This window comes from Gymnoscopelus microlampas, assembly GCF_963454915.1.
Source record: "Gymnoscopelus microlampas genome assembly, chromosome: 15".
Lineage (NCBI taxonomy): Eukaryota > Metazoa > Chordata > Actinopteri > Myctophiformes > Myctophidae > Gymnoscopelus > Gymnoscopelus microlampas.
The window spans coordinates 34,018,395-34,032,371 of NC_139952.1; the positions used below are offsets into that span (position 1 = coordinate 34,018,395).

General features: G+C 42.9%; 2 protein-coding genes across 4 annotated transcripts; one reads left to right on the forward strand and one right to left on the reverse strand.

Moving 5' to 3' along the window:
* Positions 1-97: 97 nt before the first annotated feature.
* Positions 98-5,653, reverse strand: scn1bb (sodium channel, voltage-gated, type I, beta b; the record flags this gene model as incomplete). The annotated part of the gene is made up of 5 exons (XM_084081514.1): positions 4,984-5,653; positions 4,588-4,754; positions 3,686-3,923; positions 1,267-1,408; positions 98-167 (listed from the first exon to the last, which is right to left on the reverse strand). The coding sequence occupies exons 1-5, from the start codon at positions 5,030-5,032 to the stop codon at positions 98-100; spliced, it is 666 nt and encodes a 221-aa protein (XP_083937640.1). The 5' UTR covers positions 5,033-5,653.
* Positions 5,654-8,996: 3,343 nt separating this feature from the next.
* zbtb22a (zinc finger and BTB domain containing 22a) lies at positions 8,997-13,783 on the forward strand. 3 transcript variants are annotated; one of them, XM_084079683.1, is made up of 4 exons: positions 8,997-9,080; positions 9,828-10,102; positions 10,262-11,048; positions 11,138-13,783. In XM_084079683.1, the coding sequence occupies exons 2-4, from the start codon at positions 9,893-9,895 to the stop codon at positions 12,190-12,192; spliced, it is 2,052 nt and encodes a 683-aa protein (XP_083935809.1). In that variant the 5' UTR covers positions 8,997-9,080; positions 9,828-9,892; the 3' UTR covers positions 12,193-13,783. The 3 variants fall into 3 exon arrangements, with proteins under 3 accessions (XP_083935809.1, XP_083935807.1, XP_083935808.1); XM_084079681.1 differs by having other exon boundaries at positions 8,998-9,080; positions 9,878-10,102; XM_084079682.1 differs by having other exon boundaries at positions 9,002-10,102.
* The last annotated feature ends 194 nt before the right edge of the window (positions 13,784-13,977 follow it).

The window sequence follows — 13,977 nt, forward strand, 5'->3', positions numbered from 1 at the left end:
TGCAGTATGAATTATCTATAATTATTCATGAAACAAACTTAACAATCATTTGAATTATCTGGATTTTGTACCAGATCGAACCCCATTCCTACCTGTGTTAATCTCCAACTTGCACTGCCGCACAGTTATCTTTGCCCTCCCCTGCTATTGCTAAATATTCAACATTTCTGAAAAGGGGAAAAAACAAGGTAATTATGATTTTTATATTTTGCAATTACTACATACAGTACTGCTACAGTAGGAACTGCTACATTTTGCAATTACTACATACTGCTACAGTAGGAATGGTGAAATAATGATAAGAAAGATCCTTAAGATGACCAACCAGTCTGCATTCCATTTTGACTTACAGATCGAGGGTCGTTTTGGTTTCGGATTTGACTAGGGAGGAGGTTGACAGAGGATGGGATGGACAAGACGGAAACACGACAACATGTAGACAGAAGGAAGCATGACATGTTGGACAAAGAGAGGGCACAAGTAGACACACGTGAAAACAATGGTAACAGTGGTTACTGGTTAGATTAAAAAACAAGCAGGTATAAAAGGATGGGTGAAGTTACACATAACATTCAACAGAGAGTTGCACGGTTGGGAAAAGAGGAAGGAATAACAAGAAAGTGGGACAGGGGAAATGATAATTAAGGAATTCAGGGGACATGAGAGTACAAGGGCAGCATTCAAGAGGAAATGTGTAAAAGCTACAGTATGTACACACTAGCTACAACCTTGAAAACTGAACATTTTCAACACATCTGTGTGTCTTGGACACAATGTGTTTGTGTCACTTTTAAATGCAACACATATTGACATACATCAGTTGCTGATAATACATACACCAGTATATTGTTGAAATGTAACAACTGGTTGAAGTTCCAAAACTGGACACAAATTTTCTGAAAAGGGCACATTCTTTTAAAGAGCATATGAGTGCACAATAAAAATCCAAAAATGTCAATTTAGATATTAACTCATTCCCTGCCTAGAACGACTAAAACGACTTCTGTCCCATAAGCCATGCCTGCCTAGAACGACAAAAAAATTATTTGACCCAAAGACCAAGGAGATATGATTTTTCGAAGATCTAGACTCCCATCCACTTCCTTGTTAACTTTAAACTTAAAAATTCTGTATCTCGGCTCCTGAGTAGGCTACAATGAAAAATCTTTGCAGTGGGCAAACGCGTCCAGAAATAATTCAGGCAGTGAATGAGTTAACACTCAGGATTTTACAGTGTGTGTATATACGTATATAATAAATATTTACGCGGCTTCCCGCAGTGCCTCCTCTCCCGCTGCGGCTATCTTGCGATAGCAGTATATCATCTCTATATAGAGCCAGACCTGGAGCCCAATGATTGAAAAGTACATCATGAACTCAGACACGATGGAGGCTGTCCCTCTGGTGGCTGTGAAGAAAAACAATCGACCAATCAGACAACATTGCTGACACCATCTGGCCATGGCACTGACTAAGTAGGGCCACTTGCGATCTTTATGTTAAGCAGAAATTGTGTCTTTCATGTTGCCCCATAATGTTTTTTTTTTTCAATCCAGGAGATAAATGCACTTGTTTCAATAGCACTTCACTTTGCTTTGTCTGAGATCTTTTCTAAGACATTTCTACTTTTTTAGCAAGTATACATCAATTTGTGTGCTCTCAGAGTTAAATGAACAAAAAAAAAAGGAATTGAAATCAGCGCAACCAAAACAGATGAATCACTTTATGTTTTATAGCATGTGTCTGCGCTGCACTGCATGCTGGGGGCCGCTGTGGCAAACCGCCATTAACCGCGGCATCTTCCATAAAAAACTAGAGGGTGGCAAAAATGTAACCACTTAAGCCCGTAATTAATGTATGGTTGCAGAAAGAAAACAAGTGTCGATCTAAAATCAGATTAATCTGCAAAGGAATGTGGAGGAAATATGAATAAAAGACCAGTATTTAAGGTTAAATGCAAAAGCTAGGGGGTGGCAATTGCCATTCACTGGAACCCATAATGACTCCCCTGTCTGTAACAAATATTGGATACTGGACCTGATTGAGGTATATATCTATCCAGACAACTCCAGTCTGGCTCATTTTAATAAAATACGTTCTAGTCATCCCCGCCAGGAGGCCAGAACAGCCAAAGGCGGAGGGCTATGTTTTCACTCAGTGTGAGTCTGTCAGTCTGTCCGTCGGTCTGTCCGCGTGTTTGTGAACAGCTATTCTCTGGCACCGTTGGACCGATCACTGTGAAACTGCACACACACTCCCAGTAGGCCAAGGAAGAACTTCAAATCGGCCTCATAGTGGCGCTATAACAGGCCAATTCGTGTTTATAACTTGAACTCTTGAACCTTAGGGAGTACGATCAAAATCTTTTTTTTTCATGGATTCCTTGGATCGTGACGCAATTCCACACATTTGTGCCAGACTACATTTTCAGCAATGTGGCGTTTTCTACTACACCTACAAATTCAGTCCAAGACTCGCACAAACCGGTATATATTATCTGTTTAGTCCTGTGATCAAATGTATCAGTCAGATTTTACAGGTTCAATTCCAATTAGCTATGACTGCCTTCCAAACTGTGTAGGCCCTGGGTAGGCAACCTGGCCTGGTGGGGGTCTGCGCTCAGAGGAGTGCACTTTTCTAGTTGTTTCTGCAAGCATTCTTGCTCTATAATTGCAGTCAAACTGCATTGAACACAGGTGCACTCTTCTTAGTGTGAGCTTTCCCCCCTTCCTCTAAAGACAAGTAAGATTGAAGGATATTATAAATATACAACTACAAAAAGTGCTCCTCGGAGCACAGGTCTCCGCCAGGTCAGATACGTTATTGTGGCCTCCTGGTGGCGCTATAATAGGCCAATGTGAAAAGGGTGCCATTTGTTCAAGGGCTTTTCACTGCAATCGGACACTGCATTCATGATTTGAGGCATTTTGTTCCAAAAATGTGTTTTGCAAAATTAGACCTGCTGGTGGCGCTATAACAGGCCAATGTGAAAAGGGTGGCATTTCTTCCTCGGCCTAATAGAAATGTGCGTGTGAAATTTCACGGAAATCTCAAGCTGCGTTCGTGATTTGAGTCATTTTGTTCAAAACGGAGTAATCCTGCAAACTTTGGAAGCCAATCTTAGGCAATCAGGATGGAATATGGGGAATTGGATAAATCCGTGTTGATCACATGACTATAGAGATACTGTGTACCGATTTGTGTGATGTTTGGACAAAATCTGTAGGAGTAGTATCAATAAATGTGTTTTGCACATATCGGCCTCCTGGTGGCGCTATAACAGGCCAATCTGGAAAATTTGGGCCAGAGGTTCTGAGTTGCCATCCAGGGAGTGTGTGTGCACAGTTTCGCAGCGGCAGGGCCAACGGTGCCAGAGATTAGCTGCTAACGGACGGACAGGACGGACGGACGTACGGACGGACAGGGGGTAAAACATACTCTCTCGCCATGCCTTTCGGCCTGGCGGAGACAATTATGAATTTGTACTAAAAAACATTACTAGTAGTAGGCTATCTATTATTAACTTACATTAAAGTCGCCATTGTCCAGTGTTGTATGATACCAACCAATCCCCTCACCCCAGTGGACCACAATGGAAATGATCTCTTTGGCTTTATTGTGTTTTCATCCAAGATTTGAAGTTTTTTAAGAATAACTCAACAAGCTTATTCACACAGTACTGTACCTTTATGCACCACTTTGAGATGCACAACCTTGTCGACGAGGGTCTGGTATTCATAATGTTCGTAGGTAAGCCTGCGGTTGAAGAAGCATCGGTAGGTGCCTGAGTCGTTGAAGGTGACATTGAAGATGTAGATGGAGGCGTCTTGAATGTCATTACTCCTCTTGCTGCCGTTCCAGTCCAGGCGTTCATAGAAGCGGTCATCTTTAATGCTGGCGCCATCGTCATCGTAGTAGAATATCTGATGGCACAGTGGCAGCATTGTTATTCATTCTTTCAATCTTGTGTTGAAATAACTTTGTACAGCCGGAGAAGGCTTCACGGGGGTGGTTCATCTTCTATTTATTGTTGATAAATAGATCAGTGGATGGAGATATACAGTACATATTAAATAGGCTGTTACATGCAATGCTACAAAGTGAGTCATATACATGCAGGTGTTTGCCATCATCACAGGATACAGTTCAGTGTCACAGAGAGGGGATGCTGTACAAGGTCAGCACAGCTGGGTGCCATTCTCTGTCCTGCCCTCCACAGAGCACTAATGATCACTGAGGTCTAAAATGTCAGGATTGATTCCTTTTGAATCTCACGCTGACCTAAGCACTAGACACTGATCATGTGACCGGGGATTCCATGTGTGTGCATAAGAGAGAGAGAGAATAACAAAGAGAGAGGGAGCAAGGAACAGAGATGCACTCAGTGTGTGCGCAAGTTTGTGGAAAGGGTTGGGCTCTTGTGAATGTGAAGTATGGCAAGTTTGAAGTGGTTAGAAAAACTACTATACCATATTCATTTTACTCTTGAAATGTCAACCATTTGAATATGGTCAATTACTCACTGAGGTTGTGTTTTGTGTTTGCAACAGAGTAAACAGACTTGGATAACAGTGGGTCTGTACTCACGTGAGCAAAGTCCGATTCTCCATTGGACCTGAAATACCAGTCGACTGTGGCCTCGGCATCCACTTCACTCCTCATCTTGCAGGAGATGCAGCCCAGTTTGAAGCCTTGGCCTGCTACTGCTTCTGTGTCTGAGGCCACCTCTGCACATGCCCCATGGCACTGGTACACTGTCAGAGAATAGATAATGGATGGATGGAAGTACAAAGATAAGTGTTCTAAGTAAAGCTTTTAAAATCCTAATGGAAAAATATTAAAATAAAATAAATGGTTAAGACATACACATGCATATACACACGTGCACACACACACACACACACACACACACGCACACGCACACGCACACGCACACGCACACACACACACACACACACAATTAAATAATTTGGCTGAACTTACCAAAAAGGGTGCAGAGCAGAGAAAGGAGCAGAATGTGTACAGCGGCCATATCATCTGATGTACTAGTGAAGACTGGCACTGATGTATGCGATGAGGGGCCTCAGAAATACACAAATTAAACAAATGCTCTGGAGAAAGTTTGTGTATATTTGTTATTCTGGAAGACTGGTGTTTGTGCGTCTTTAAAGCAAACAAGCTTTATAAAGTGCTTTATATCCCTAAATATATCTATATGGAAACACTGAAAAGTGCCTCTGATCTTTGGCTCAAGTCAGAAATAGTTTTGTATTATTTATAACATTTATTGCAACATTGAGCTCCTTGCTGCATGCCTTCAATACTGGCTTATCTACCTGAGGAGGCAACTATCTGCAGTTGTGTTTTATTAGCCTTTATGAAACAGAAGCACATCGAACAATCTGGACATTTAGTTGCTCACATCAGTGTCCCCATTCAACGCCCTGATTTCATTATCCATTCCCTGAGGCCCTGCTACTAAACGCACAGAGCAATCAGACACACGCTCTGAAGGATCAAATTAAATCACCTCTTTTATGTTGACAAATTACCAGGGCAACAAGAGGGCACAGGCTTTATATAATCGTCACGTGTGGAACATGCCAATATGAGCCTGATTATGAGTTAGCCTACAGTTTTGGCCTACATACCATTACATAAATATAGGCCAATTAGTTACATGCTGTGATAAATATATATATATTAAAGGCCTACCTCGTACATGTTATAAGCTAAAACATTTACTTTAGGCCAATCTAAGGATCTAAAACGTGTATACTTTGATCAATATTTTTGGATAATTTGAAATCAAAGCCTACTGTATTGACGCTGCCCGTCCGATAAATAGAGGCCTCCTCTCTTCGCAGTTACTCGTCCCAAAATATAAAAGAAAAAAGACAATCCTCCTCCGTCCTCTTATTTCTCAAACTGTAAACCCAGCCGATGACAGATGGATGTGGAAATGTGTATGTAGGCTAATCTATCTATTATCTAATGACCGCCGTCTGCCCGTCTCGCAGAAAAGATGCCTTGGCTGCGCTGACATCGTAGATCAAACTGCAGGTGCCTGTACGGTAGGCAGCCTACCCACACACAGGCCCATATATGCGTTCCCAAATATCAGCCAAAAGCATTAATGTTACGTCTTTTCGTCCTGTTCTCTCGGCGTAATGACAATCGTTTGTTTTTGTCCACTGTGGTGGTGCGTGTGTCTGTCTGTCGCTCCGTCCAGAGGATGCTGCAGATGCACTGCGGTAAAACGGTAAAGCCCTGTGAGGATGGATGGACGCAGCGCTCACACGCATCGTGTGTCGGTTTACCGTCGGTGCTTTGAAATCAACATGGCGATGTTTACCCCTATTTCTATTCCTTCCCACATAGGCTACTCTACAAGCATAATCAATCATATAGGCAAAACATTTTATTGTTATAGTAGCCTATGGTAATAGAAGTAGTATATGGGTAACATCGCCATGTTGATATATATTAAAAAAAAAATAGGTCTATTTATTTATTCATTCATTTATACTTTTACTGACACACGTGTGTGTGTGTGTGTGTGTGTGTGTGTGTGTGTGTGTGTGTGTGTGTGTGTGTGTGTGTGTGTGTGTGTGTGTGTGTGTGTGTGTGTGTGTGTGTGTGTGTGTGTGTGTTCGTGTTCTAATCTCCAATTAGGAATCAAATAAGTGGGAACCGTCCCTTTAAATCCGGCATGTAGGCCTACTGTATAATTCATCGTACTACCTTGTCGCGCGCGCGGCACCAATGTGCGCAGTGATGGACAGCAAAGAAGTATACAGCCTGAGCCTACAATTACTTGAGAAGCTTATTGTTCTAATAGGGCCTATTTTTTTTTAGAAACATTAATGTTGTTTTACACCACTACTTTTCATAGAGAAGGTGGAGTCAAAAGCATAATATTGTGCTTATTATATTGTTATAATTATTAGCATGGAAGTAAAAATTTAAAATGTGTCTTTTCTAAAATGCAATTCTACCTGTGACCATAGAGACCTGTTTCACCTCATTTTAGATGGACAAATTGTGTACATTGGCTGTAGAAGCACACTTCTAAAATGTTGTGTACCAGTATGTTACCTATAACATCTTATAAATATTGTAGGCTAGTTCATTGTTTGAAAGCTTTGTTGTGAATTAATGCAATCTTTATTGTTTGTCTGGCTGAAAGCAGAGTGTGTTAGTTACACAGCTAGAAGTGGAACTGGGATTTTAAGGCCAGTCCACACACCAATGCAACTCCTTGCAACAAAACTGTTTTAAGGCCAGTCTGTCACCAATGCAACTCCTTGCAACTGCCATTGGGGGTAATGGTTGCAAGTAGTTGCATGTTGGAAGGAGTTGCATTGGTGTGGACTGCCCTTAAGAGAGTTATGATGTTCTGTAAGGGCAACATGCAAACAATACATAATGCATTGATATTCAAATGAAAATGCACTTTTGAATGGTATTTTTAAAAGCAAGTATAGAGCCCTGGGAATTCTTGGTTAAGGTGCCTTCCACATAGGCTCTGATGCCTAACCGGCAAGTCCCCGGGTCAATTCCCACTTTGTTGCATGTTACTCCCCAACCCCCCCCCCCCCCCCCCCCCTGTTTTCTCTCTCTCTAGACAAGAAAAGCTATGGGGGGGAAAAAAATAAAAACTAAAACCCTGAATATATGTGAGCAACTTTCACTTAATGGTGTAATATTTGACCAGGAGTACAGTACTTTTGACTCAAGTAATGGGGTTGTATGTGCACCACTGGTAGTTCAACAGAGTATTCAAAGGTGGACGCCGGGGTGATCAAATGGATGGTTATTTTATGGGTCCACACATGTATTATTGTGTAAATTGTTTATGCTATGTTGATACATTGAATACAAAGGACCACAATGAAAACAAGTCCCCAGGACTTTTTTGTTATCCTTTTAGCCTTAATGTCTTACTGTAGCATGTGCTGTCTACATTTCGGACTAATAAAGTATTCAATCAATCAATCAATCAATCACAGCGAAAGTGTCTTTAGACACTTTTGAGTGTGGACACCAGGAGCTGTGCGGACACTGTGGTTTAGCACGATGAACTGTGTGGGGAATGTGGTGTGCAATGAAAAAAACGGATGGATTTCTCTTCTTCTCCACAGGCTTGCACCTTTATAGGGTGTAAGGCCAGATAGGATTCTCAAAGTGGGGGCCAGGGACTCTAAGGATTCCTTCCTTGAGGGGGATTCCAAATGGACGGTCCATTACTTCTGACCCTTACACTACCTGCAAGGGTCACCCTTACAGGTCTGTAACTCTGAGAGTGAAGAAATGTAACCATAAGGGTACATTTGGTTACATTTGTACACTCTCAGAGTTATGAGGGTATTGATATTAAAAAGTTAGAGAACCTCTGCTGCTGCTGCTGCTGCTCTGTCTACAGGCGTGCACTTTCAAAGGGTGTAAGACAAGTACATAAGGACAGATAGGATGAACAGTGGGCAGTACCTAACACCAACAGTGGGAGGCAGCATACGCCAACGACGGTCTGTCTGCCGGAAATACAAAAGAAGATGAAGACCAGGGTTGCCATGTCCGCTTATTATAAGCGACTTTGGGCTTGCTTTTGCTGTAACGTTGCTTGTAAATATTGGGGGTTGCGTTTTTTTGGGCTTGTTGCTTATTTGGGCTACTTTCCTAAATGTTGTTTAAATCAGTGGTTCTCAAACATTTTCTTGTCAATGACCCCCAAATGAATGTCCACGGACCTTCCCCTTCCCCCACATCTAAAAATATTTTGTGATTGTGACCCCTGTACCAGGATAGTGTTAGAATGTTTCCAAAAATATATATTAAAAATGTCTCACTTTTTCCCCAACATTCTTTTGAAAATAGCAGATCAGAGCGTGTAGATCGGATTTTCAAATATCCGGGACGCTCATGTGGTCGCTTCTTCTGGGCCTTTTTTTCATAGCCCTAGTTGCTTATTCTTCTCATAATATCTGGCAACATTAAAAAGAAGACGAAGACATGAACAGCTCTGACCAAAAGTACTTGTAAATAATTACCGAGGAAGATTTGACCATTTCTCAAGAATGGTGTGTAAGGCCAGTTAGCACTCAGTCTCCCACTGTCACCCACAGTGTGTGTGGATGCTGAGGTTAGCCTTAGATACGTTGGTACAACCACATTATGCGGTACACGTAATAGCTATCGTTAGCTTGCTTGTTCAGACGAGGCGACAAACTTCTTTTCAGATATTGATATTATGCTGCTTATTGTACTTTACTGCAAAAACTATCGCTTTATCTACATAAATGTAAAATAACGCAGCTAATCGAGTGTCTGTGTAGTCTGTTTATGCTAACGCTAGATGCTAGTCTGCTTGGTAGTTATTTTTTTGCTCTAGATTTGAGCGAAAAGAAGTTAGTATTTGTTGCAGCATCTTTGTCTAGCTGACCACAAGCAATAGTTGCAGCATCTTTGTTGATAGCTGACCACAAGCAGTAGTTGCAGCATCTTTGTTTATAGCTGACCACAAGCAGTAGTTGCAGCATCTTTGTCTATAGATTAACACAAGCAAGGTTAACGTCATGCTACTGAGGTTATAATAACGTCAAGTCTGGTCGTTCAGCTGAATAGGATATCTAGCTTTAGTTGGATGCAGTGATCAGCAGGTGGAACTATTCTCCCCATGCAGTTTCTTGCATGACAAGTCTGCAAAATGTGCATGATGCAGGACAGCACATAATGTATAGAGAATGTCAGCACAACAGTGTGTCTGATGTGCAATGAGTCACCTATTTAAAATGTAATCAAAATAGCCATTATCTACCTCCCCTCAGGGCTAGCAAAGTTTATCATTGGACAGTGATTGACCCCATGGTTCTCATAGTGCACCACCACGACCATGGATCAGCCCTTCAGTGCTTCTAGTGCCCCAGCAGCGGGCACGATTTTCCAAGTGTGTTTCCCTGGAGCCCGTGCTGCCGTGTTGGACAACCTGAACCGCCAGCGGGAGGAGGGCAGGCTGTGTGACCTCTCCATACAGGTGCAAGGACATGTGTTCAGGGCCCATCGCTGTGTGCTGGCTGCCTGTTCACCTTATTTCCACGACCAGGTAATTTAGGAATGTGATATGCATTATTATAACAAATAATATTGTGATAATGCATACTTTATAAAATTCTATATTTTCTATAGAATTAGTCATGATTGTGAATTTCCATGAGTGATTCAGTGGGGTCTTCTAAAGTCTGTCAAATGTGTTCCTCAACAGGTGCTACTGAAGAACGTCACCACTGTGTCCCTGCCCTCGGTTATGGACCCAGTAGCCTTCGAGAGTGTCTTGAGCTCTGCCTACACGGGCCAGCTGAGCATTGTGCACGACGATATCGTCAACTATGTCACCGTGGCCAGCTTCCTCCAGATGTGGCACATTGTGGACAAGTGCACAGAGCTCCTCAAGAGGCCTCGGCCCCCTGCGGAGTGCACTGCCGCGGAGGCTGCTACAGGGCCGGTTCATGCCGGCACTTCCTCTCAGCAACAGTCCCCGAGCAGCACGGACTGCATGTACATGGAGAGGGAGGCGAAAAGGAGGGACAGGAAGCCCGATGCCCTGCCTCCCTTGGCCACATGGAGGAGGCCACAGCAGTTTTCACGATGGGGCCGCCCAAGACCCTTGCCGGCCCAACACATGGCTGATTCTCAAATCGACAACCTTCCCAGTTTCGGGGAGAGTGAATACTCCAGCTGTGAAGAAGGGTGGATATCCAGCCATGAGAAAGCGAGCGCCTTCAGCCACGATGGCCACGGCCACAACACCAGGACTCATCGTGACGGGGGGGTGTTCGGTGGTGGTGAGGCATTGAGGCAGAAAGCCAGAGTTCATCAGCGGGGAGCAGCGCTGAGCTTGGAGAGACTGCATGATAGGAATAGAGAGAGTGTTGAGAGTGAAGACGTGCTAGAGAAGAGGAGGACTGAAAGAAGAGCGATCGAGGCAGATGAAGGAATAGGAGATGAAGTGATTGAGAAGAGGCAAGGATTGGTACAAACTGTCCATCCAGGTGAGAAACCCATTCTAGATATGTGACGTATGTGTCTGTGTTTTCTGACCTACATCAATGGGATTCATATTTTCTATTATCGGTTCTAGGTGATTTCCGTCCCGGCACACACCAGAGTGATGACACTGGACAGGCGCTGGGCAAGGTGAGTGCAGAGGAAATGAAGGATAAAGAGCAGCAGAGGGACACAGAGAAAGGTGTCCCTGCTTCAAACATGACTTCACTAACTGGTTGTGAAACTGAGGACGGTGTTCCTGGTCCAACAACGCGAACACAGTGGCAGACCACCCCCTGGTCCCAGCCTGAGTCGAGGCCACAGGACGGAGCAGAGGACGCCTACTCGAAGGATGAGGATGATGTGGATTGTGGACGCTTCACCGAGGGGACCTTCAGCGGAGACACATATGATGAGATTGAAGATGGCACGGGGCAGGTTTCCCAGAGACCTCTGGTTCCTGCATCTCCCGACAACGGTGAGATCACAATGTCCCATTCTTTCAAGTCGGAGATGAACTGGCAGAGTGGTGCAGTGACCCCAACATCCAGTCGACACCTGTCCCCGTCCTCTGCCCCATTCCCACCCTCCTCTTCACCCCCCACCCCATCCTCGTCATCGCTCTCCCTCACAGGGGCCGCCTACACGGGCAAAGTGCACTTCTGCCACTGTGGCAAGGCCTACACCCTGAAGAGTATGCGCGACCGACACGTCAAGATGCAGCACCTCAACCTGCGGCCATTCGGCTGCCCCGTTTGTGCCAAGTCCTTCAAGATGAAACACCACCTGACCAAGCACCTCAAGACCCACGGAGGTCTCCGGCCCTACGAGTGCAGTGTGTGTGGGAAGAAAGTTATCTGGAGGGACAGCTTCCTGAGGCACCAGGCCCGATGCGAGAGACTTGCCGCCAGCTCCTCTGCTAATGATGATGCTGTAAGTGTAGCGGCAGCAGAGTTGGGCGACGGCTATAGCTATGGTTTTGATGAAGGGGATGCAGCCTTTCTGGCAGCAGGAGGCCAGGTGAAAGTGGAGGAAGTGGATTTTCCCATGGGTGGGCTGCTGGGCAACGTGTCTGGGATCGTGGATGAGCTAAGGACTCAATCGAGGAGCCTGGATTGCCACGTTTTTAAAAAGGAGAGTTTTAGCTGAAAATTACACCATTTCAGACTAGTCCCATTCTTTCAAGATTAAACATTCAAATTTTATATACGAGTACATAAGAGTAAAATTCTTTGGTTTTGGTTCTTCAACATTGAGCAGCAATAACAACAATAACCAAAAATAATAATAAAGAATAGTGTAAAGACTTGTGTAAAGCACCAGATGTCTCTGTTGCTCAACATCACATCATCCGTTTTAACTTCCAGTAAACTAAAGGGTCTTACAGTAATTGAACATGCATAAATATTAAACATTAATAGGCCTGAAAGGTGTGGAGATAATAGGCCATGTTTTGATGTATTCAGATGCACCTTCAGAACCGATATACCGTACATTTACACTGCAAAGGGAAATGTAAGCATCAAAGGGCAACCTTACAATGACCCCAGATAATTAATAATATTTGGTATAATAATTTGTATGTATACATAACCTGTACCTTACAGTAAGGTACAGAGGGCGTAGATTGTTATGTACACTTACAAATGGAAGCAGGAAGGGTGGTAAATGGGTCGCGGATGAAAGGCCACAGTTTGTCTTTCATCAGGGCAAGATGCTGTTGGCTGATTTAAAATAAACTTTGTTAAGGGCATGACATTTCCATGTCAAAAGATATCTGTCTAGAATGATCACCTGGCAGAGGTATTATCCTTTTAAGATGTAAATCTATCTCCTTGTCCTGGGGCTGGGCAATATATTGATATTGTGATATGATATGAGGATTTTGGATGCATGATATGGCGTAAGTGTCTTTAAAAAAAATGTTCAACGTTGTATAAAAGTTGCAAAAAAAGATCTGTAGATCTGCAATTTTTGAATTGTTTTTAAAATGTAAAAGGAAATTGACACATTATCATCACAATATCGATATGGAGGTATTGGTCAAAATATTGTGATGTTTGATTTTGCCCATATTGCTCAGTCCTACCTTGCTATAGGCCACATCCCTACGCGATATACTGTAATCTTTACTTTTTCATAATTTTGGTACTGTTGAGGACTTTGAATATTAGAGAGCCAACAAGAATCATGGCTCTGTGCATAAGAAATGTAGGAAAGCTTCCTTTAACCTTTCTCATCTGTTAGGATTGCTGATTTCAAGCTACTCTGAGCCAATTAATCACAGAAACACTGAATGTAGGATAAGGGTCTCTGCTAATTGTGGTTTAAGGGCCGGTGTCCTTGAAAAAATCTTTCTCAGCAGTATTACCAATGATGTGAAAGTTGTTTTTCCCATGGCTAGAATTGACAAGGGAATCCAACAGAAATTACTAATTCTGCTTTTCAGTTCCATGGAGCGAAAAACGCTCCAAGCTTATGGTTTAGTGTATGATCTATTTTCGACATATCTGTAACAACTAATGAGACCCATTGTGATTTGTTGGTGAAGAGCCATGTCATGTTAGTGTTTAGTGCTACAGTATATGATTGTTCCACAGGGATTCTTGTTTTATGATTGGGAGATATCTTTTTTTAATCCTTACTGGATCATAATTGGAGGCGGGCACTCCTTGCCTCAAGTCTTCTCTGTATCACTCTTTAGTTGTGCTCAATAAACGTTTCCAGTTCCATATTCTGATATGCAGTGTCCAAGGCCCTCATTCTTATAAACACTCCTTTAATGGGAAGTTGTTGAAAGTTATCCGTATTTCATCTTGCACTCTGAATGAAAGTTTATTAATTGGTTTGTGGCTTGTGATTTATATAGTTAAAACATACTTGATTTTTTTAATAAGAATATCTTGTGCTACATTAGAATGGATGGAAACTAGG